Here is a 23,711-nt window from a genome sequence, read left to right as displayed (position 1 = left end):
GTTTTATTTTCGAATAGAGGCATTTGAGGTGTTTTTGTTTTGTTTTGTTTTGTTTTGTTTTTTGTTTTTTAACAACTGAATGGATTTGCAGCTAAGATTGTTCATTGAGAGAGGAACGGTGTGAAGGGGTTATGGTGGACATGGTAAGGGTGGTCGGTGGAGGCCTGACTCTTGGGAAACAGCCGCGTAGACCCATGTGTCAGATAGTACCAGTACCCGGATATTGCAATGAAATGCAGATGCTGGCAGAACAATCTGCTGGGCCTGAGGGTCTGTGTTTTGAACCAGCTGGGGCTGAGGGGGCAGTGAGGGTGGCGGTGCCGCCAGGAGGAAGTAGCCGGAGTGTGGGTTGTCCAGCAAAGTCAGCTTTGACAGACATCTGGGTGAGCAGCTGTCTCCCTCCGTCTCTCTTTCCTCCCCTCTTCCAGACTCAGAGTATTGGGGGAACCAAATCCTTCCGAAGGCAAACCTCGGGCATCCAGTCTAATCCGATTTTCCCTAAGTGCAATTTGTTTCCAAGCTTCCAAGCCGAGCCCAGTCGTCCCTCCCGCATGGATCTGGCCAGCTTACCCTGTCACCAGGGTCAGCCCCATTAGTGCAGAGGCAAACGCCCCTCTGGGGTTTCTGCACCTCTTGGTCATGCGAGCCCTTGAGTCAAAGTCATATTTTCCCGTCTTGGATGTGAATGTGTCTGGAGCAAATGAGAACGCCAGGAGCTGGGGGTCAGGCTGTCAAAGAGATAAGTGGGATTTCTCAACTTCCTCTCAGCAGCTTTGTCCTTGCACGTGCTGTGGGCTTTCTGGTAGCAAACGGGAGCCAGCTTTCCCATGAGGACATCTACCCTGCTGCCTGCTGCCTCATTTTTTTCTCTGCGGCTCAGGCTTCCAGGGGCTTCCAGGGGCTTCCAGGGGCTTCCAGGGCTCTGACTTGGAGTGCTCAGTCCCACACCTTGGAGCCCACTAGGATGCCTCTCTTCCTCTCCCATCCCGCGGCCGCTCCATCAGTAAATCCAGTCGGTTCTACTTTCAGAACCTCACCACGATCCTCTGGCTGCCCCCTTCTGCCTCCACCCTGGGGGACCTCTACCATCTCCTGCCTGGGTTACTGCTGTGGCCTCCCTGCCTCCCTGTTTGCTTTTGAGAGTACCCACAGAGTAGCTGGCAGCTCGTTAAAAGGGCATTTGATTTACAGAGAAATTTCATCTGCTTTCGATTTCCAAAGAGAAAACCTTGAGAGTGTGGCCAGAAAGGTGCAGGTGACAGGCTCTGTCTGGGTAGCACCTGCCAGTTGTCCATGGGTCAGCATGTTCACTGGGACCGGGCTGATCTGCACCACTGCTGTCCCGGGGACTCCTCACCTTTGTAAACCCAGCACCACCCCCTGAAATGCATGGTGCACCACACCTCAGGTAAACGCTGGTGAGCGGTTTCAATCCGAGGACAAAACCTAGTAGTCCGTGGGCTGAACTTGGCCCGCCTATCTTTGGCCTCCATGTTGTTTTTCTTTTTAACAGCTTTATTTATCCTTGTCATGTAATTAGGTGCACATGTTTGAAGTGTACAATTTGAGAAGTTTTGACCAATATATGTCATGAGGCCACCACCTCAATCAAGATCGTGAACACATAAAAGGCAGTTTCCTTGTGCCTCCTTGTCATCTTTCTCCACTCCCGACCACCATCCCACACAACCACTGATCTGCTTGAATTTGCATTTTCTAGAAATATTTTATAAAGGGAGAGGTACCCTATGCATTTTTTTTTTCATTTGGCTTCTTTCACTCAGCGTAATTGTGAGTCTGCTTGACTCTCTATTGTGGAGCAGTGTGTGTTGTGCGGATATTGTATTGTACGTAGACACCCCTGGTATGTATTGTATCCACATACCAGAATTTGCTTATCCATTCCGCTGTTTAAGGACACGAGAGCTGTTTCCAGTTTGGGCTGTCACCTTTAAAGCTGCAGTGGACATGAATGTCCATACTTTTATATGCACTCTCATACAGGTCTTTTGTGGCTTGTTTTTGTTTTTAACTTTTTGGTTAAAAAATGGAGATTTCACAGGACAGTTCAGATTTCCAGAACCTGTAGAAAAGTGGGTAGCTCTAGCAACCCTGAGCTCAGCTTTCTCCAGGGGAATAGTGAGTGGGAGCCCAGGCTCTCCAGTTCACCTTGGTCCTCACCACCCCTGTCATGGGCCACTTAGCTCATTTGCATTACTCGCCTGGGTTCCTGTAGGCTCATGCATTAGCACGTTTTGCTGCATGCGTCGGGGGAAATGTAAGAAAGCAGATGTATAAGGCAGTCAGGCATGGGAAGAGTTGAGCAGAACACAGAAGGACTATGAATTTTAACCTTGAAAGCCATTGCTTTTACTCTGAGATGTCTTTGGGGTTTTGCTTTCCAAGCGGTCATTAACACCAAAAGAACACCCTTTCCCTGCCTGGGAGGCAGTGCCAGCGCAGGAAGTCACAGTGTCTGAGGGGTAAGGGCCCAAAGCCGGCGATCTGAGGGCCCCAGCTCCTACTGCCAGCCCCCGTGTTTGTCCAAGGAGGTCTGGAACCCATTGTGGAGTGGGAAATACTTTTGTGCTTTGCAAGCAGCCGGATCCTGTCCAGCACCGGTACCCGCAGCCAAGCTACTGACGGCTCTTTCTAAAACTGGCCCAGACCAGGGGAAGTGGAGCCGGCCTGCCTGCCCCTGTGGCTGTGGGTTGTCTGGAGAGGAGGGGCGGGTGCGAGCCTTCAACACCATTGCAGCTTGGCGAGAAAGTTCCCTTTTCCAAGTGTCATCAGGCTTTCCGATAGCGCCAAGACTGGAAGTGATGCTAATTTGCCTTTAACATCTTTCTATCTGACGGCGAGGCATCGAGTCTCAAGCAGGCTTTGAAACCCTAAAGACAAAGGAACTTAGACTAACCTTCTTTTTCCCACTTTCTCTCTTGTTATGGTACCCTCTATTAATGGTGAGGGAGATCGGTTTTCCACTTGTGGCAATGAAATTAAGATCCTATTTCAAATACATTTGTCCAAGGCTGAAAAGGGGGTTGATTTGAAGAAAAATGAAATCCTTATACAGATGGTATGTGGGTAGGGCAGGGTAACTCAAGAAAAGCCTTGGGGTGGCGTGCAGTAGGTCTCTGCCTAATATTCACCCTTACACCAGGAGGAATCAGAGGCTCACCTGTGTCCCTTGGAGATAGGTCTCATTGCTGTACCTGGGCCACGTGTGCCTGAGTCACCCATCCTGAGGGGTCTGTGAGAGCCCAGGTATGGGCAGTTCTGAGAGCCGGGTGATGGGGAAATGGACTGTGTCACCATATATCTGTCAGCAGTGACACTGAACAAATGGGAGAGAAACTGCTGGAATCAGGAAGAGAGGGCTGAGGTCCAAAGCTGGGGAGGCAGCCAACAAATGCAGAACACTGGAGGGACCAGACAGAAGAGGCCTCAGAGAACGGGAGAGAACCAGTAGTTCTGAGCTCCGGGTGGCCGGTGCAAATGAGGCTGTGTCGGGCTCACTTTGTGGCCACCATCAATACTCCAAGCTCTTCCTTCCCTCTCCCCAGTGCAAGCTCCAGCTGGTGTCGGCCTTTGACTGGAAGCCAAGGGTGGGGCCATCGCTGGGATTGGTTACAGCTGACACAGGAAGCCGATAAGATGCTGCCTGGCCGAGGAAGAGCGTTGTCTCATCCTCAGCTAGGTCCTAGCGATTTGCTAATTTCTTCCAAGTTGTGGGTTGTCCACTTCTGGGTCTTTGGCTGTTTGCCTGCTCGGGACCTGCTGCCCGGCTGTTGCATTTGCTCTCCTTGTCCCGGTCCAGATACCCCTGGCATCTCCACGTGTGAGCCCCACTGGTGGGTGCAGATGGCTGCACTCAATTCTGGCCCTAGTACTTCCTGGCTAAGTGGCCAAGGCCAGCGTTTTCCCCGTCTGCAGGATGGGAGTGACAATGGTTGACCCCTATCTGTGAGAATAACAACAGCTCTGCCCATCTCCGTGCTGGTGCTCCATGAAGATCAACTGGAAGGATGGTTCCAAAAGCCGGGCTCTGATCTCCCATCTGGAGGGAGGAGCAAGCAAGGTGGCCAAAAGAACATGGAGTTTGGAGTCAAAAGACCAGGGATGAATTTTGGTAGAGCTAAGGGATCTCGGGAGAGTGACTAACTTTCTGAATCTCTGTGTCTTGATGTATAAGGCTGTGAGATGAGAGGGGAGGGTGCAGGGGAGCAGTTCTTGGGCTTGGCTGCACACTGGAATCACCCAGAAGCCCAGGTCTTGCCTCTAGGGATCCTGATCTAAATGGTTGGGGTGTGGCCTGGGTATTTATTCAACCTTTTAGACTCCCTGAGCCAAGATTGAGAACCAGAGGTTCTGAGTTCAGACCAGTGTTTCTTAGAGTGTGGTCCTTGGACCGACAGCATCAGCATCACCCAGTCCCGTATTTGAAATGCAAATCCTTGGGCTCCATTCCAGACCTTCTGAATCAGAAACTCTGGGACCTATCCATCTGAGTTTTAACAAGTCCTCCAGGTGTATCTCCCAGGTGTAGACATGCAACAAAAGTCTGTTAATTCCCTGCCTCCCGGAAGCAGATGCCCACTTACATATCTTATGTATTAGACTCTGATTTAGGTTCTGAGGATACAACATGAATGGGACAAGATCCCTGCCCTCAAGGGGGCTTATGTTCTAATAGGGGAGACTGGTTTTTTAAAAAACAAACACATTTGGGACACCTGGGTGGTTTAGTGGTTGAGCATCACGCTCAGGGCGTGATCCCGGGGTCCTGGGATGGAGTCCCACATCAGGCTCCCTGCATGGAGCCTGCTTCTCCCTCTGCCTATATCTCTGCCTCTCTCACTGTCTCTCATGAGTAAATAAATAAAATCTTTTTTTAAAAGCACACAATTAAATAGAAATTGTGATTAATATGAAGGGAACTTGAAGACCCGAGCTGGTGGATGACCATGAATTTTCACACTCACGTAAGTGTCCTCTTTAGCAGAGAGCCTCTTCCAGGGCTCGCAGGACCCCTGACCTCGGACGGCCTCTCAGCAGCTCGTGTTTGCATTGGCTTGGCATTGTCCAAAGGCAGCTGGCCACCTCTGGACAGCAATGGCTGGGAATAGGGCTTAGTCAACAGGCTCCTCCTCCTCATCTGGAGCAAATTTCCTCCCCGGTGGCATTTGCCAATATCTGGAGATGTTTTGGTTGTCGTAACTGTGAGGGCAGTGAGCTACTGACATGGCAAGTAGAACCCAGGGCTGCTGCTAAACACTCCACGAGGCACAGAGCCGCCCCCACAACAAAGAAGCATCTGCCTCTGTCAATGTGCTGAGTTTGGGACAGCACGCTCTCGAGCTTTCACGACCTGAATTTCTGGTGAGGTCACTCCGAGCGGTCCTGTCCTCTCTCTCTCCCCTTGTCCCCGGGAGTGGCTTTACTTGAAAACCTTCCACCATTTGACCAGCAAAAGGATTCCAAGCTGCCTTCTCTCTTCCTGAGCAGAGAAGGCTGCACTTGAGCCAGGCACCTCCTTGGAAATCCCTTGGCTTGGCGCGATTTGGAAAACAATGAATCTGCAAGGTTGCACAAAGCACCCAGAAGCCTAAGGCCGGCTAGAATTGCTAAATTCATTTTTTTCCCCCTCCACATCAAAAGTAATTTCCTGGCCTTAGACGCTTTCTCTGCTGTCACAAGACAAGACGCAGGCAGATAGTTTTACATGGCGAGCCACCCCGCCAGACCCATCCCCCCCTTTCAAAGCCTTTGGGTGGATTTCTGTTCCAGCCAGGAATATCAGGGCACTTTTCCGCTGAGCCATGGGGTTGGTTTGGGCAGAGGCAGACCCGGCAATTGCCGTTCACACCTCACACACAGCCAGAGCCCATTTCCAACGTGGACCTCGCCCTTTCCCCACCCAGGGGCCTGGGGTGAGGGCAGTGGGTGAGTGGTGCAGTTTGCCCTCAGCTGCTCCCCTGCGAGGGCTGAGAGTGGTTGATCACAGTCCGGGTCTGGTGAGCCATCAGGCCGCAAGCAGAAGGAGAAAGAGAAGAATCACCCTGAAGACTAAGCTTACTGTGTGCAGCCAGGGTTCTCAGTGCTTTCCTTGTGTTAAGTCCTCTTTCCCTCGGGCAGCCTAGTAAAGATGGAATCGTCGTTAGCCCCATTTTACAGATGAGGAAACTGAGGCTGAGCAAGTTGTGTAAAGCCTGCCCTCGTCCACCTAGTAAACGGCAGGGCCACGATCTGAGTCCAGGTGTCTTGCTGCAGAGTTCCTGCTGGGAGTTGTTGTGAGCATCCCCCCACTCCCACGGGGACAGCCTGAGAATAATAAGAATGGTAATGATTTTTTTTAAAGATTTATTTTTATTTATTTATGATAGACATAGAGAGAGAGAGGCAGAGACACAGGCAGAGGGAGAAGCAGGCTCCATGCAGGGAGCCTGACGTGGGACTAATCCTGGGACTCCAGGATTGCGCCCTGGGCCAAAGGCAGGTGCGAAACCACTGAGCCACCCAGGGATCCCCAAGAGTGGTAATGATTAATAATAACAGGTCACGTTTGGGAGTGCCTGGGTGGCTCAGGCAGTTTAGCGGCTGACTCTTGATTTCAGCTCAGGTCATGGTCTCGGGGTTTTGGGATTGAGCCCACGGCAAGCTCCTCACTCAGCAGAGAGTCCGCTTGCGATTCTCTCTCTCCCTCTGCCTCTTCCCCTGCTCGCACTTGCACTTTCTCTCTCTCAAACAAATAAATCTCTTAAAAAGTAACAGGTAATGGTTAGATTGGTAACCCTCCGACGGGACAGTGTTGCACCCCAAGGGGGCATCTGACGATGGGGACATTTTGGTTGCTATGATTTGGCAGGGGAGGTGGTGCTGCTGGCATCTAGCAGGTGACACCAGGGATGCTGCTAGCATCCCACAGTGCACAGGATGGCCCCTACCACAGACTATCACCTGGCCCCTGATGTTAGTAGTGCTGAGGCTGAGAAGCCCTGGGCTCCTGGTATTAAGGAGAAGAAGAAGGAGAAGGAGGAGGAGGAGGAGGAGGAGGAGGAGGAGGAGGAGGAGAAGAAGAAGAAGAAGAAGAAGAAGAAGAAGAAGAAGAAGAAGAAGAAGAAGAAGGAGAAGGAGAAGGAGAAGAAAAAGAAAGAAAGAAAGAAAGAAAGAGAAAGAAAGAAAGAAAGAAAGAAAGAAAGAAAGAAAGAAAGAAAGAAAGAAAGAAAGAAAGAAAGAAAGAAGAAAGAAAGGAAGAAAGGTGCGGCTGGGTGGCTCAGTTGGTTAAGCATCTGCCTTCAGCTCAGGGCATGATCTCAGGGTCCTGGGATCGAGCCCCGCATCAGGCTCCCTGCTCAGTGGGGCATCTGATTCTCCTTTTTCCCCCTTTTCCCTCCACTCATGCTTGCCCACTTTCTCACAAATAATTTTTTAAAAAATGAAGACGAAAGAAAAAAGATAGCAAATAGGCAGACGGATGGATACATGGATGGACAGATGAACAGGTGGAAAGTGCTCCGGTTGAGAAACCCAGATCTAGAGCGTGCTGGCTGTGTGCCAGCCACAGTGCTAAACGTGGGGTGCCTACATCAGTCGTCTCAGTCACCCCCTGAGGTGGATACTACTGTCATCTCCATTATATGGATGGGGGTATTGAGGCTCAGAGAGGTGTGGTGATTTGCTCAGGCCGCATGCTCAGGACTTAGGTGTTGGCATTCATGTGCAGGCTGGCAGCTCCCACGCCTCTCTTCTAGGAGGTTCCTCCTAATTTTAGGGCTGGGCAGGCTGAGATCTGTGAAACCTGGCCTCGCCTCACTTGGCCCCCTCCCATCTGCTACCAGTGCTCCTTGTTTTACCTTTTGAATACCCCTGTGACCTTTCTCCTTCCATGTCTCTCCATCCCACCTCGGTGTGGGTCCTCTTGCTTCTCTAGTGCCCACTGCCCTCCTGCTTCCACCCTCCACGTGGCAGCAGCCAGAGAGCTCCCTGCCAAACTACAAATTCGAGCCCATCCTCCCACTTTATAACTTTATGGTGCATGGGATCATCCTGAGGGTTTTGCTGAAACGCAGATTCCCTTGGTAGGTCTGGGGCAGGGCCTGAGACCCTGCGTTTCTAAAAAGCGCTCTGAGTCCACAGCGATGCCAGTCTACAGACTGCACTTGGAGTGACAAGGCAGTAGAAAAATGATTTTCTAAATGTAGGAAACCCCAGAGGAGCAGCAGCCTTGCACGACATGGGCTGCTTAGGGTAATCAGGATTTGTCTGTGATGGGCTACAGCAGGGTGTCTCAAAATTCTGGCCCCAAGGCCCACTCTTCCCCCTCTCAGCCTATTTTTGTACATAAAGTTTTATTGAAACACAGGATCTCCCCCCATCTCTGTACATTTACATATTATCTGGGGCTCCCTTGGCACCACAGTGCCCAAGTGGCCGTGACAGAGACCACATAAAGCCTGAAATATCTACCACACTGACCTTTACAGAAAAAGCTGTCCGCTGTTAGAGCATCTTCCAGATGCTCCGGAAGGCTGTGTACTCGGACTCCTGGACATCTGGACAGGGTTGAATGAAGGCTTAAAAACACACACACCAGAGCCATCCCTGCAGCTGACAGGTCTCAGGCTGGGTTCCAGGGAAGTGGCTCCAGGCACGCGGGGAAGACTGGCCATGGTTTAGGGTACAGAGCACATCGCCTGGTCCGGGAGACCTTGCAGCACCCTAGCCAGCGAGGGAGCACAGGCCTTGATCCCCATGTGCCCAGTAAGGAAATCACCCCAGTGGCCCAGGGCTCTGAGTGGGGGCGTGGGCTCCACAGCTGGTTTGTGTTAGGGTTTGGATGGGAACCTGGGTCTCCTGACTTTTCTGCCCAAGGCTCCTACCTCCGAGACACCCTGCACGGAGGCCCCTGTGGCTGGGTATCTGCCTGGAGGGGGGTTGGTTAACAAAAAGAAGTTTGGTTGGGAGGATGTGGGCCGCCATCTGCCCTGGGCTGGCCGCCTCTCCGAGCCACATTCCAGAGGCTGGGAAAGAGGACATTCCTCCTCCCTTGCACAGGCTGCCTTGACCCCTTACATCCAAATAAGTGGGTTAATGGAAGCTAAGCCTGAGCCCTGGACTGGAGGTCTGAGGGAGTTTATGGGTTGCCTGAGAAAACAAATTCTGTCAAATGAATCTAAGTTTCCTACTTTCGTACAGTAAAAAAAAAAAAAAAAAAAGAAAGAAAGAAAAGGAAAAAGACCAATGATCCCAAAGGAAAAAAATCTAATAGACTGAACATTGCAGGATGGGGGTCAGGGATAGAGTGGGGGTGCAGGACAGTCCCATGGTATGTGCCAGGCACTGGACTAAGCAGTTTGCACACACTATCTCATGTAATGCAGGTGAGTTATTGTTATGCTGGTTTTGCACAGGAGAACCAGTGCCCCCACCCAGTGTCTGGCTCTGTGAAAGGGGCTCCTCGGTGAAGGGGCTCGGTAGATGTTAAGAGCTTGATTGCATGAGGCACAGAGACGTGGAGTGGCCTGTTCAAGGTCACACAGTGGGGAAGAGCCGGAGCTGGCATTTGAACCTAGATCTGTGTGACTGCAGAGGGGCTTAGTGGCCCAGAGTGACCTACTGCTCCCCCAAACCATGCACTGCAGATGAGAGGCTCAGGACTCCCCCAGACCTCCTGTCTCAACCCTGCGGCTGCAGCACAGAGCACAGAGCCCTGGACTAGGGGAGCCCGGTGGGTGAGCTGAGCCCTCCACTGCCTCCACCTCCTTCCCAACTGAGTTCCAGCTTCTGAGTGAGGCTGCTGAGGCTCCTCCCATGGGGTGACCCCCTGGGCCAATCCCGCAGCGACCCGCCCAGCCTGGGTGAGCCAGGCTGCACCCTGCCTCAGGAGCCTCTTTCCCCCTGCTTCTTGGGCTTTGTGGGAGCAGAACGGTTAATACCCCTGGGGCCTACGGGAGAGGGGATGCTTCTAGGGCTCAAGGTGCCCCTCACAGCTCAGGGGCTGGGAGAGAGAGGAGGAAAGAGAGAGATAGACAGACAGACATCACTCACCCCGGTCTAGGAAAGATGGGAAAGGGGGATGATGACTTTCCTGTGGCTCTTTCCAGGGTGTGTTTGTAGGAGAAATGCGCGCACACACGCGTGCACATACTTGCTTTGGGAAGCAGGATGCTGCACCGGTGCTCATCGTGTGGCTCTAAGGATGTGTGTGTGTCTGTGTGTGTGTGTGTGTCTGTGTGTGTGTGTGTGTCTGTGTGCCGGGCAGTGGAGGGGCTCCTCCCGGGCCTGCCCCCAGTCACCTCACCTCTGCTCTGCATTTGGTGGGAGTAACTAGCATCCCCTTTTTACTAGAAAGGCTCAGAGACCCTAGGACACTTGCTAAGGTCAACCAGCTTGGGCCAGGATTTAAACAGACTCAGGCAGGCTGGTGCCAACGACCGTCCTCTTTTTAACCAAACACCCCGTGGCGTGTATTAATCCGTCCTGGGGGCAAGTGTCATTGAGCACCAACCAATTGGTCCATATATGCAAAGCCCTCTGCAAAGTGCCTGGTGCACAGTGAGCACTATTTCAAGTGTTGGCTGTTCAGTATTATTCTTATTATTCTTCTTATTATAATAAGGCTGCGTGTGCTCAGACATTCCTTATAATAAGAAGGCTGCGTGTGCTCAGACCTTCCTCCCTGCTTTCCTTCCTCCCTGGGGTCTGGATTCCCCGGGGCATGGTGGGAGGAGGGCACAGCTCTGGGCTGTGCCATCAGAATACCAGGTTTTCAACCCTGTGATGAGCCAGTTGCTCCTTCCCCAGGCTCCTTTCGGGAAACCCAAAGCACGTCTCAAAAAAAAAAAAAAAAAGTCTTTTACCTTTTTACCTTCTGGTAGGTGTTGGGGATGAACTTAATCCCTTTACCCTCCCTGGGGCTTCCTGCCGAGACAGCCACCCTGACTTACAGCACCAAGTCCCTGGCTGTGGTCCTTAACCCGTTTCCTTCCCTTGGAGACTTTCAATGTTTGCCTGTCTCTGCATCCCTCGCACCAGTGGTTCCTGACCGTGACTGCACTTTGAAATGCTCAGGGAGCTCTGCTGACCTGATACACAGACCGATGAAATCAGAACCTCTCGGGAAAGGGGCCCAGGCATCTATCTTTTTAAAAACCCTCTTGGTGATCCTAACATGCAGCCAAATCCGGTGTGCCCAGGTGGCTCAGTGAGTTGAGCATCCAACCTTTGATCTCAACTCAGGCCTTGATCTCCGGGTTATGAGTTCAAGCCCCACGTCGGGCTCCATGCTGGGTGTGGAGCCTACTCAAAAAAAAAAATAAAAATTAACATGCAGCCAAATTCAAGAAACAATACGCTTTACTGTCAGATGGTATTTTTTTTCTTTAATTGGCTTTCTCCCATTTAAAAAAAAAAAAAGCAAAAACTAAAGTTATTTTAAAAGGAAGCTTAAATTTGGTAGGGTTATGGGAATATTTTCCTTTCTGACCCCAGTGAAGAGAGAGGAATTTATCATACTCCTCACTTCTTGGCACATCCTGTTTGTAAAAAGCCCTTTGCTTATTTTTCGTTTCCTTCCTTTTATCCCCCTACTTTACGCTCACTCCCTTTCTCCCCTGGACGACTTTCCCATAGACGACTGTTTTAATTGTTGGACATGGATCCCTTAGTTGAGATGTATTCTTTCAAAATGTATAAGGCTGTTGTAGGTGCAGGGATTTTAATTTTCTCAAAAGGGATCCTGTAATATAGCTCATTCTGTTTCCTTCTTTGCTTATCCTGCATGGTTTTAAAGATCCGGCCTTGGTTCCATCCACCCCTAACCCTTGGCACCTGACAGCCACCAAAATCCTCTGCAGGGCCCATTTGCTGTCTTCTTCTCGTCCTTCTCTGTGGCCAAGGGCACCCACTGCCAGCTCACTGCCCACTCCAAGTGATACTGCACTCAACATCCTCGACATGGATGTTCCTAGTGGTCTTGCGATACGACAGTGTATACCCAGGAGTGGATGTACTCGGGTATGTGCATCGCCCTCGTAGACTTGGGGCTCTTCTCTCAGGGCACATTATGGAATCTGGGGTCCCGGAACCAGGCTGACCTGGAGCTTGGTGGGCCAGGCTGGCACTTGGAGCCTCTGTTGGCACCAAGCAGGTCCTTAGCTTCCTTGTGGGCATGAAGTCAAGGTTACTGTGTGTGCAGGCCACTTGGTCTCTGCCTCTCAGCCTTTGCAGGTGTCGTTCCTCAAACTTCTGGAGGCTGTGTCATTGCACATGGGGCTCCTGAAGCTTTAGAGGCTGGTAGGACCGGGGTGGGGGTGGGGGTGGCTGGGCAGGAGCTGCCCCCAAGACAGAATGAATGGGTGTGTGTGTGTACATGTGTGAGTGTGTGTGGCTTTTTTCTCCCTTCCAACGAAAAGGACCCTGGCGTGAGTGACAGAGCCTGGACACGAGGTTGTGGGGAACAGTCTCAGCAGAGTACATTCACCTGGGCATATTTGCTTTGGGTATGAGTCATCGGCCGGTTCTAGAGTGGCCAATTCTGGAAAACCCCTACTGTTCTGGAACATCCACAGGCAGGCCTGCTCAAGAAACGCCCATAGGAGACAGGAGGTGGTGACTTGGAGAAACAACCACCAATCAGCCCCAGCACTGCCCCCACCCCCTCAACACCACCAGATGCCAGCCTCCGGAAGATGGGAGGTGGACGACTTCACAGGGGACTCCACCCCTTCACATCCTTATTTGGGCTGTAACTGCCCGCCCCCGCTCCCCAGCCCCCCTCCACTCTCTCACCTGCTGGATCTGTGTACCTGGGGGACAGTGTGATGTGGGGTTTCCCAACTCTACTCGCTCCTGGGCCACCCTCCCAATATTACCATATCCACGTGGGCCACCCTCCCAATATTACCATATCCACGAGCCCCCGGGGCTAGTATTTGTATTTCTCTGTAACTCCAGTCCCTGACAAATGCTTAAAACCACGATCCTTCAAACTGTATTTCTATCCCTTGTTTAATTGGAGACCCAATAGCACTTGCCTTCACTGGAGGGATACAGAGAAGGATATAGAGAAGGAAAGCAGAGCAAAGCTGTTAAAAGGTAGCTACAGCCTGTTGCCGGCAGAAACCTCTGGGTTCCACCCACCGGGCTTGTGGCTGTGTCCCTGTCCCTCCACTGTGCTCACGAGGGACTTCCCCAAGAACTGAGATGAACTCGTATCAGATGCCCCTCCTGTGGCCCCGTCCCCTGCCAACGTCCTGTACACTAAACACACCCCCTAAGTCTTTTTTTTTAAATTTTATTTATTTATTCATGAGACACACAGAGAGAGAGGCAGAGACACAGGCAGAGGGAGAAGCAGGCTCCCTGCAGGGAGCCCGATGCAGGACTCGATCCCGGGACCCTGGGATCACGCCCTGAGCAGAAGGCAGACGCTCAATCACTAAGCCACCCAGGTGTTCCGTCTTTTTTTTTTAAACCGAGAGAGGGTGGCAGCAGGAACTTGAATTTCTGTGATGTTGAAGAAAGCGCTTGCAGCTGTAGGAAGCACTTGTCAGTGCTAAGAAACACGTGTTGGGTACAAAAAATGTTTGTTGCACAAAGGAGCAGATGAATGAGTGAAGTCGCCACTAGAATGTGAGCTCCCCCGGGACAGGGTTTTTTCCATCTTTTGTGTTCATTGTGGCGTCCCCTTCCTAGAAGTGCTCTGCACCCAATGTGGGCTCGGTGAACGTTTGAGAAGGCAACGTGTGAATCAATGAAACCCTAAATAGAGTGAATTGAAGAGGCGATTGAGCCTGTGAATGAGTGTCAACACCATCCCTAGACCCGAGGGACAGGCCTTATGTCAAGTTTCAGGCCACTAGGGAGGCTGGCCAAGCTCTGAGCTGGGGACCAGGGGATGGAGGGAGCAAATAGGAAAGGGCAAGACAAGCACAGCCTTGGCACACTGGCCCGGAGCATCTCAACCCTCAAGGTTTCCTTAGCAGCAGACGAGCGTGCTGGGAGCTGCCTTCACAGGCTGAGGCTGAGGCAGGCCTGGCAGGTCCCACCAGCCGCCAGACCCTCTGTGATGTCCTCCTTAACCCCACGCCGCCAACAGGCCACAGACGTGTAGATGGGAGACGGAGGGGCTGTTTTCTGCACGGGGCAGTGTGATGCTAAGAAGCTTTTTTCATCTCTAGAAGTCTTGGTTTTCTTCTGTATCAGGTTGGGGTGGTGCTTCCTGAGATCTGCATCTGTGGCAGCTCCTCCCCACCCCTCCACACACAAAAGGGCATGTATTTCTAAGGAAAAATCCCTACAGCTCCTAAGAGAGATATCCAGCCCTCCCTCCCCCACTGGAGTGTTTACATGGCAGCTCACGTGCTGAGCGCAGAACATTCTCATAGGATAATGTTTAACCAACATGTGGTCGGCGCCACTCTGGTTCTGGGTGGCTCACTGAGGACCAGGTGAGGAGCCTTCCTCCTCCCGGGGTTTGAAGGAGGCCCAGCAGCCCCCCACCCCTTCCCATAGCCCTATAGGGAGAGGGCATCCTGCTGTTACCTTGAAATAGCAAAATGCTCTCTTTCTAGACTTTTTCCCCTCCCTAAGCTAATAGGGAAGCCAGGACTTTAAATCTTTTGGGGAAAATAATTTTTTTTTTTAAAGCAATGTCTTGGTGCCCATAGAATATGGGCTCCACCCAGCTAAAATAGTCATCCCAGTACTGTTAGGATTTGTGAATGTTTCCTAGCTCACAAATGACGAAAAACAATGTGAATGTAATGTCCCGGAAGGCAGGGACTAGGTCTCATACTCGCAATCCCACCCCATTCAGGAGCCCTGGCATTTTTGTGTGTGAGCAATTTTCCCTGATAATCGAAATCAGGGATGAACCTGACCATATAAAGTCCAGGGCCACACTATTCCCAAACCTCATTTGTGGATAAGGACCATGGAGGAGCTAGCTAAACATCCAGACTCCCAGATCCCACTGTGATCCATTCATTCATTTATTCACCCATTCTATGACTTTATTGAATTCCTACCATGAATAGAGTTGATAGATTTAGAAGAAAAAAATGCAAAAAAAGAAGAAAAATGCAAAAAAAAAAAAAAAAGAAGAAAAATGCAAGATGCCCAGTTAAGCTTGAATTTCAGAGCAACAACAAATTTTTTTTTTTTTAGGTATGTCTCGTGCAGTAGCTGACATGTACACTTAAAAGGCGCTTTGTTGTCGATCCAAAATTCACACTAAACTGGGTGTGCTGTGTTTTATCTGGCAGCCCTCAATCTGCACTGAGCACCGTTCCTGGCGACGGGGATGCCACAGGGACAAAACAGAGCCCCCGACTTCTTGGAGGGCACATACTAGTGAGGGAGATGGACAGACAGCTAGCAGAAGGAGGGATGTGGGAGGTCCCGGGGCAGGGTGCCACCTGGGGGCTGGTCAGGAAGGGAGAACATGGAACCTCGCCACTGGAAGGGGGGTTGGCACAGCCCACGCACAAGGAGTCTTCTGGAAGGCGAGGGGCACCATGAGAACTAGACCCGGTCACATGGTGGTAGGGAGGGGAGTGGACGTCAGCCACAGTGGGGTGACGTGTGTGGGGTACTCTCAATTCTGGTGCGCTTGTGGTCAGCCGGGTGCGGGATCGGGGTCCCTCGGGTCACGGACTGCGCCAGGGCGCCGGTTCTTCATTAGTCCTCTTGTGCTTTTGTTTTTTATTGTGGGAGATTTCAAACATACAGAAGTAAAGAGCATCCTTGTGTAAAAGACCCCCAGGCACCCAACATGAACATCACCATTTTGCCAATCTTTTCTCATGATTGACCTTTTTCTGGCTTTAGCTTTATTTGCTCTCGAAAGTGTACAGCCTGATGAGTTCTGATAAAGATTGTCCACCCATGTTTACACCTAGGAAGCCTCCACCCAGATTAAGATATAGAATGTTCCCGGTCCCCAGCAGGCTCTCTCCTGTCCCTTCCTGGGATCGGTACTTCCATCAATTGTATGGCATTATATTGGGGGAAATACTACATGGAAATAGAAAATTTTGAGTCTCTCTCTTTCTCCTCTTCCTCCTTCCTTCCTTCCTTTCTTCTTTCCCAGTTTATTTGCTGACCTAGTTACTATAAAGGTAAATTTTGGATTATAAAAACATCTAGAACAATCTAGATTAAGTCAGATTGAAGTGGATTCAGAGATGAGCTGTCACTTTGGATTATCGTGTTACTCTTACAGGCCTTTCTCCTCCTCCTCCTGTCCCTCCCTCTGAATACTAACTGGCTGACTCCAGTGGATGTTGGAGATTGGAAACACAACCAGCCTTGGTACCTGCCCCTCTCCGGTGTTCACAGCGTCCTGGCTGACCAGAGGGGCTCCAGCTGCTTTCCTGAGGTTGCTTTAGGAAGAGTGCAACACCCCATGCCCCCCGCCACCGACCAGGTCAAGGTTGGGGAAGTCCTCACTGACGCACCCAACCCGGAGCCTGCCCCTTCTGTGACACACCCCGCATGTTCCCCACAGACGCTGCAGGAGATCTTCCAGGCGGAGAATACCATCATGCTTCTGGAAAGGTCCATCATGGCCAAGGAGTGCCCGCTGAAGGTGGCGCAGACGAGGCTGGAGTGCCGGACCCGGCGTCCCAATGTGGAGCTGTGCAAGGACATCCCACAATTCAAGTGAGTGGGGGAGCTCAGGACGGGGCGGCGTGGGTCTCCAGAGCTCCCGGGAAACCTGAAAACTGGGCCTCTCCCCTCTCCCCAATCAGGACAAGTGGCCCCACAGCTCAGCAGGACACTGGGCAGGGTTCTGGGGTTCTGGGGTCCCCTCCATGGCCTCCCCTACCTTGTGCTCCGGGACCCCCTTGGTCTCCAGCACTCTCTCTTGTAAAGTTCTCCGAGTACCCTGGAAAAGCTTAATCCCGCCCATCCCAATTTGTGAAGGAGGGGCTGCGTCTATTAGCCAAGGGTCTCCTCATCAGAGGCAGGGGAAGCTCATTGCAGGCCCAGAGCAGGGCTTTGTGAGCCTGGAGTAGGGGTCTGGAATGGGATGAGGGCCAGGCAAAGCAGGAACAGGCCATCAGATGTGGGAATTTGTGTGCCCTCCACGTTAGGGGCACTGTATCAGCCACCTGTTGCTGCATAACAAATGCCCCACGACTCAGGGGCTTGTCCTCATCCTAAGCTAGATGTGTGCAGATGGGAAGAGAGCCGGAGTAAAGAGAGGAAGAATATTGTAAGAGAAAATGCTGGATGGCTCCAGGTGATGGCGTTTGATGTTTGCACAGCCTCGTTGCTGCCAGATAATCACTCAGGAAACGGAAAAGCTGGGTGTGTGTGTGGGCAGGGAGTGGGCAGGGAATGTGACCCCAGGCTTTGAACTGGAAGGCCTGGCTACCTACTCCGCAGCCTGCTGCTGCCCGGAAGCTCTTCGCCCCTGGAAGTGGGTGCAGGGTCCAGGGTACCACCCCAGCTGGGCTGGAAGGGGGTCTAGGTCCCTGTTGAGGACTTGGGGGAAGCTCTCCCCATCCCTCCTGCACTGCCCCCACTTTTTAGATGCTTAGGTTGGGTTCCAGCACCCTGTGGGGCTGAGGGCTCTCTGATGACCCACCCGAGGGGTGATCATCACTTACACAGAACAGGGCTTTTGGGGACTAGATTTGTCCTTGAGGACCTCCTACTCTAAAACAAGCTCCCCACCTCCTCGTCCACCAGCTGTGCCTCTGAAAGGGGTAGACGAGGAGCATGGATGGGCCATGTTTGCCTAAGGAGCCCCAGGCAGTGTGGGTGCACGCACACGTGTGTCTGTGCGTGTCTGTGTGTATGCACGAGTGTATTGGGAACTGAGCAGAGAACTGGACTCAAGCCGTCTGCCTTCTCCAGCAGCTGAACTGCCCTGGCTTTGCATTACCTCCCTCACCTCCCAATCCCTCCTTTCCCACCTCTGGGCCTTCTTTCCTGTTTCTTCTACAGGTAACCCCTCCCCCTCTGACCCTCCCTCATGGGTCAGGTCCTATCCATGCCCATTCCCGAAAATGAACACCCATTTAAATTTACATTTAAATTAATTAACAGAAATAAATGTTAAAACTCAGCTCCTTATATCCACAAACCACATCTCACGTGGGTGGCGAGAGGCTGCCATGTTGGACAGCACAGAATGTTCCTGAGGCTTCGGAATGTTCTGGTGGACAGTGCTGGGCTAGAGCCCCAAGGAGCAGAGGGGTTCCAGGCTGCTCTGTGACCTCTCTCTAGCCCAGGCTTCCTTCCAGGAAGCCCACCCTGATAGCCAACTCAAGCCCTTCCAGTAGCGTGTCCCTAGGCCTGAGCACAGCCCTGCCACCAAGCTGCCATCACAGCTCATGTGGCATATCATTCATTCCCTAAGGCTGCTGTAACAAGTCAGCAGAGACCAAGTGGCTTGAACAACATTCCTTGATTCCCTCACACTTTGGGAGGCCAACTGTCTGAAATCCGGGTGTTGGCAGGGCTGGTTCCTGCCGAGGTCCTGAGGAGAGGCTGCACCGTGCCTCCTCCTGGCTTCTGGTGTTGCCAGCCATGCTTGGCGCCCTTGGCGTGGAGTGGCCTCACCACTTGGTCTCTGCAGCCTTCTTCCCATGTGTCCCTCCATGTCTCATATCTCCCCCTCCTTCCTGTTATAAGGAGCCCAGTTATTGGAGTTAGGGCCCATCCTAAATACAGGACGATCTCATCCCGAGATCCTTCACTTAAATACGCCTATGAAGACCCTATTTCCAAATAACATCACATTCACAGGCCCTGCCAGTTTGGACTTGGACACATCTTTGGGGGTCACTGTTCAATTCACTCGATCTGGATATTGTGATAACCTCCTAACCCCTCTCCTGCCTGTGCTCTAGTCCCCTTCCAATCTCATCTTTACACAGCAGCCTGGAGACTTGTCCAAAATGTGAGTCACCCCACCCCATTAAGCCCCCAGTGGCTTCTCCTTGCACTGAGAACAAAATCCAGGCCTCCCAGCTTTGGATTTGGCATCTATCCTTTTCTCTAGAACTATGCTGTCTGTCCACTTGGGTAGCCAGCTTCCAGCTGTGTATGGCTCTCCCACTTACATTTCAATGATTAAAAATTAAATACCATTAAAAATAAGTTCCTCCGTGATCTCTCTGCATCACAGGTGCTTACGCGCCCTGTGTGGCCAGTGGTATGCAGAATGGGCAGTGCAGGTATAGAACGTTTCCAACATTGTAGAGTCCTGTCCCATGGCACAGCTATAGCATACTCTCCCCTCCTGGGCTTCACGCAGCCAGCTGGTTCTCATCTTTTATTCTCACATCAAAAGTTCCCTCTCCAGGGGGGCCTTTCCTGGTGCCTTTGGGAGTTTCCTTAAGGAGAAGGTGGGTGAAGAGGTAGGACAGGGAAGCTCAGATTCAGTCCGATCCCACTGGAGAGACTGGAGCATGCTTGCACCATGGAGCTGTCTGTTCCCACCTTGAGGCAAGGGATGGCCTCCTGTCCCCCTATGTTGGTGAGCCATCAGCTTCTCTGGAGAATTGTGGACCTATGAGCAGCCAACACACGTGCCTCAGCCAGAAAGGGGGACCAAGTTATCAGAGTTGCTTTTTTTTAATGGAACAAAATACATACAACATAAAATTTAGTATTAGTGATATTTCGTACATTCACAGTGGTGTGCAGCCACCCCTACCATCTAGCTCCAGAACATCTTCATTTATTCCACCCAAAAGGAAACCCCAGAGCCACCTCCCCCCAGCCCCTGCCAACCACTCACTTTCCTGTCTCTATGGATTTACCTATTTTGGCATTTCATGTAGATTGTACAATATATAACCTTTTGTGACTGGTTTCTTTTCACTCGGCACGAGTCTTCAAGGGTCATCATACTGTTGCGGGTGGCTGTGCTTTATTTGTTTTTATTATGGCTGAACGATATCCCATCGTATGGATAGACCACCCATTGTTTATCCATTCATCTGGTTGAAGGATGTAGGGATTATTTTCACCTTTTAACTCTTGTGATTAGTGCTGCACCAGGATTTGTACAAGTATTTGTTTGAGTGTCTGTTAGCAGTTCTTGGGGGTATATACCCAGGAGCGGAATTGCTGGGTCATGTGGCTAAGTCTACATTTAACGTACTGAGGAGCTGCCAGATTGTTGCCCTAAACAGCCTGTTTCTCCCTTTGTGCTCACACCCCTCAGCGGCTCCCCCATCTCCCTGCTGTACCTCTGTCTTCCCTCGTCCATCTTGCTCACAGCTGCCTCTGGTGCTGGGCACAGTTCCTGGCACCTAGCAGGCACATCTGTGCTGAGCAGCTCGGTAAACTGTGCCTTCTTTTCTGCTCCTGCCCCAGGCTTGTGAATGAGGTGTTCACCATTGATGACACCTTACAGACCCTCAGGCTGAGACTGCGGGAGACGCAGGACACGCTGCAGCTGCTGGTAATGACCAAGTGCCGGCTGGAGCACGAGCTGGCCATCAAAGCCAACACCCTCTGCATCGACAAAGAGAAGTGCATGAGCATGCGCAAGACCTTCCCCTGCACGCCGCGCCTGGTGGGCTACACCTGAGCCACTGCCGGCCTGGCCCCGCCCCAGCATCCTGCTCTGCACCCGATCCCTGTGCAGCATAGAAATGGAAAAGGCAGAAAAACAAAATAAAGTGTCATTTTTCTCCCTCTCCTCCTATCATGGAAAAAAAAACCCAAATTATATAAATATATATATTAAGAGCCAAATAAACATGCCCAAACCAAAGATCCTGGAGCTCATTCCTTGCTGCAGAACTAGCCTCATGGCAGATCCTGGGAGGAGACCAACTTCATGGGGGATGGAGCATCGCGAGGTTCTTAGCATCTGCAGGAATGGAAGGGGGCATATTTTTTTTTTTTTGAAACCTGTTTGTCCATTTAGGAGCATAGTACAGACCACAGGATCCATAGATTAGACGCTGGAGCTGAGAGTCCAGAGCCCAGCTGTCACCTAGGAGCTGTGTGGCTTTGCACGGGTTCCCAACCTGATGAGCACCCTCATCTATAAAATGAGGTCAGTCCCAGGCAGAGGCGACTGCCTGCTGTGGGGGGCAGAAAAAGCTAGGATTCATAGCCAGAAGTCCTGGGTTTGAATCCCAGCTTTGCTATGTGGGGTGGTTTTTGTTTTGTTTTGTTTTTTAATTTATTTTGAGAGAAGAGCACAGAGAGTACAAATGATGGGGAAGGGCAGAGGGAGAGGGAGAAGCAGGCTCCCCACTGTGCAGGGAGCCCAATGGGGGGCTCAGTCCCAGAACCCTGGGATCATGACCCGAGCCAAAGGCAGACTCTTAACCGACTGAGCCACCCAGGCACCTCAATGTGGGGTGTTTTTGAAATTGCTTAGGAGGCAAAGGAGACAAAATTAGTTCTGAGGGTCAAGGAAAATCTCTATTTTGATGTGACATTGCCTGAAAACATTTTTTTTTTTGCCTGAAAACATTAAATGTAGAAATGCACCACTACCCAGCAGTTGTACTCCTAGGTATATAACCAGGAGCACTGAAAACAGATACTCAAAAAGACACTGGTACACGGACATTCATAGCAGCGCTACACACAATAGCTAAACAGTGAAAACCCAAGCGTCTATAAATGAATGAAAAAACAAAAAACAAAACTTGGGGATTAGACACAAGTGGAGACACATCGCAGATGTGCTGAATGCCATAGAATCACTCACTTTAAGGGGTGAATTTTGTGTTACGTGAAAGTCACCTCAATCAAACAAAAGGACAAAAAGTCCTCTTGGATCTGAGTCTTGAACGGCAAGGAGGTGGAGACAGAGGAGGGTGGGCTTTTTGTCCTGAGGTCAGTGTTTCCAAGACTTCATCATACACATCAGTGCTTCCCAGAGTTTAACATGCATGCGCAGATCACCTGCAGACCTCGTTCAAACACAGATTCTGAGTCATGGGGTCTGAGGCCGAGCCTGGGGTTCTTAAGTTCTGACAAGCTCCCAGGTGCTGCTGAGAGCCCAGGGACCATCCTGGGAGGAATTGTAACACCTCCACCTGGTCTGCTGTGATCCAGCACCACCTTTACTGTTATTTACTCCATCTTCTAGATTTTTGCACTTTAAAACAAAAACAACTTAGATCTGGGATCCCTGGGTGGCTCAGCAGTTTGGCACCTGCCTTCGGACTGGGGCATGATCCTGGGATCCTGGAATCGAGTCCCGCATCGGGCTCCCTATGAGGGGTCTGCTTCTCCCTCTGCCTGTGTCTCTGCGTCTCTCTCTGTGTCTCTGTCTCTCTCTCTCTCTGTGACTCTCATGAATGAATAAATAAAAATCTTAAAAAAAAAACTTAGATCTATTTTTTAAATTATGTTATTTATTTATTCATGAGGGGCACAAAGAGAAAGGGAGGCAGAGACACAGGCAGTGGGAGAAGCGGGCTCCCTATGGAGAGCCCAATGCAGGACTCAATCCCAGGACCCTGGAATCATGCCCTGAGCCAAATGCAGATGCTCAACCACTGAGCCACACAGGTGCCCCAACTTAGATCTATTTTAAAGGCAAATCTGTAGCGGGACTGCAGACAGGAACCTGTGCCCAGGGTTGCACAAAGCATATTACTAACGATGTCTGGTTAGGAAGTATTGTCTGTCCAAGGTGATGTTGGCTGAAAGCTTCTCTCCTTTGTTCTCAAGGGATATCAGCAAGTCTAAAAAAAGTATTAAAGCCTCCGTACTGTCCAGTGTCTAGCACAGAAGACGGTCCTTGAGGTAAGCTTGCTTGAAAGAGGACAGAGTCAATTTTTCTACAAATAAGCTTCAATCCTATTTCAGGCCTTTGAATGCATGAATCTGAGGCACTTGGCAGGCAGCAGAGAGTCCATGGGGTCTTCAACATGGGGATGTGAAATGACCAGGTTGGTGTTTTAGAATTAATTCCTCCATGCAGAGGAGTCAGGAGGAGAGAGAAGTTGAGGGTGGGGGTGGGGGTGGGGCGCAATTTATTAGAATTTAAGGCAGAAGGACAGACAGCTGCAGGAGGCACGTTTGTGGGGCCAAAGCCACCATCCTTAAGAGTGTGGCTTACAGGGAGTGAGTGGAGGTCAAGATGGCATAGAAGTGCCCTGCCTGGAGCAAGGGGTTGCGGGAGACAGAGGCAGGGAGAAGTCACAACTTCCCTTTTGCGCTGGGAGTCAGAATCCGCCTGAGGGATGTCCTGGTGTAAACATCTGAAAGGCAAGTGGTGTTGGAGCTCCAGAGGGAGGCTAGCCGAGGCCGTGCCTGGGGGCTGGGGGGATGCCCGAAGCCTCAGGGAGAGATGGACTGGCACAGGGAGTTCCCGAGCAAGAGAAAGAGGGGCACTGTGGAGTGCGGGCAGGGGCCACTGTGGAGTGCGGGCAGGGGCCACGGAGAGGCCACTGTGGAGAGGGCAGAGACATAGGCAGAGGGAGAAGCAGGCTCCATGCAGGGAGCCTGATGTGTCCAGGGGTAAGTAGAGTCCAGGGGGAGCAACGTCCAGGGGATTGCAGCCAGAAAGGCAAGCATGGGGATGTTCCGAAGAATAAAGCAAGCCCTGCAGAAGCAGGTGTCCTAAATATCCCGCTGGCCGAGGTACTCACAAGAGTACTGTTTTGTAAGGCAAGTTGGGAACACCCGTCAAGAGCCTTGAAAGTATCCACATCCTTCCACTTAGGAATGCTTTCTCAAGACTCACTTTAGGAAACTAGCCCCCGTGC

The 23,711-nt window shown here is 51.3% G+C and overlaps 1 protein-coding gene across 2 annotated transcripts in view; it reads left to right on the top strand.

Moving 5' to 3' along the window:
• TEKT5 (tektin 5) overlaps nucleotides 1-20,746 on the top strand; it is a 39,323-nt gene extending 18,577 nt beyond the window's left edge. The window contains exons 6-8 of one of the 2 annotated variants that reach the window (XM_077906616.1): nucleotides 16,229-16,432; nucleotides 16,514-16,668; nucleotides 20,344-20,746. In XM_077906616.1, the coding sequence (XP_077762742.1) occupies nucleotides 16,229-16,432; nucleotides 16,514-16,668; nucleotides 20,344-20,560 (576 nt within the window). In that variant the 3' untranslated portion in view covers nucleotides 20,561-20,746. The remainder of the gene's footprint in view (nucleotides 1-16,228; nucleotides 16,433-16,513; nucleotides 16,669-20,343) is intronic. The other variant, XM_077906617.1, reaches the window with a different exon arrangement.
• Nucleotides 20,747-23,711: the final 2,965 nt, after the last annotated feature.

The sequence above is a fragment of the Canis aureus genome, chromosome 8 (assembly GCF_053574225.1).
Source record: "Canis aureus isolate CA01 chromosome 8, VMU_Caureus_v.1.0, whole genome shotgun sequence".
Lineage (NCBI taxonomy): Eukaryota > Metazoa > Chordata > Mammalia > Carnivora > Canidae > Canis > Canis aureus.
Note: the sequence above shows the minus strand (reverse complement) of the source record. Positions and strands in the feature narration are given on the sequence as shown.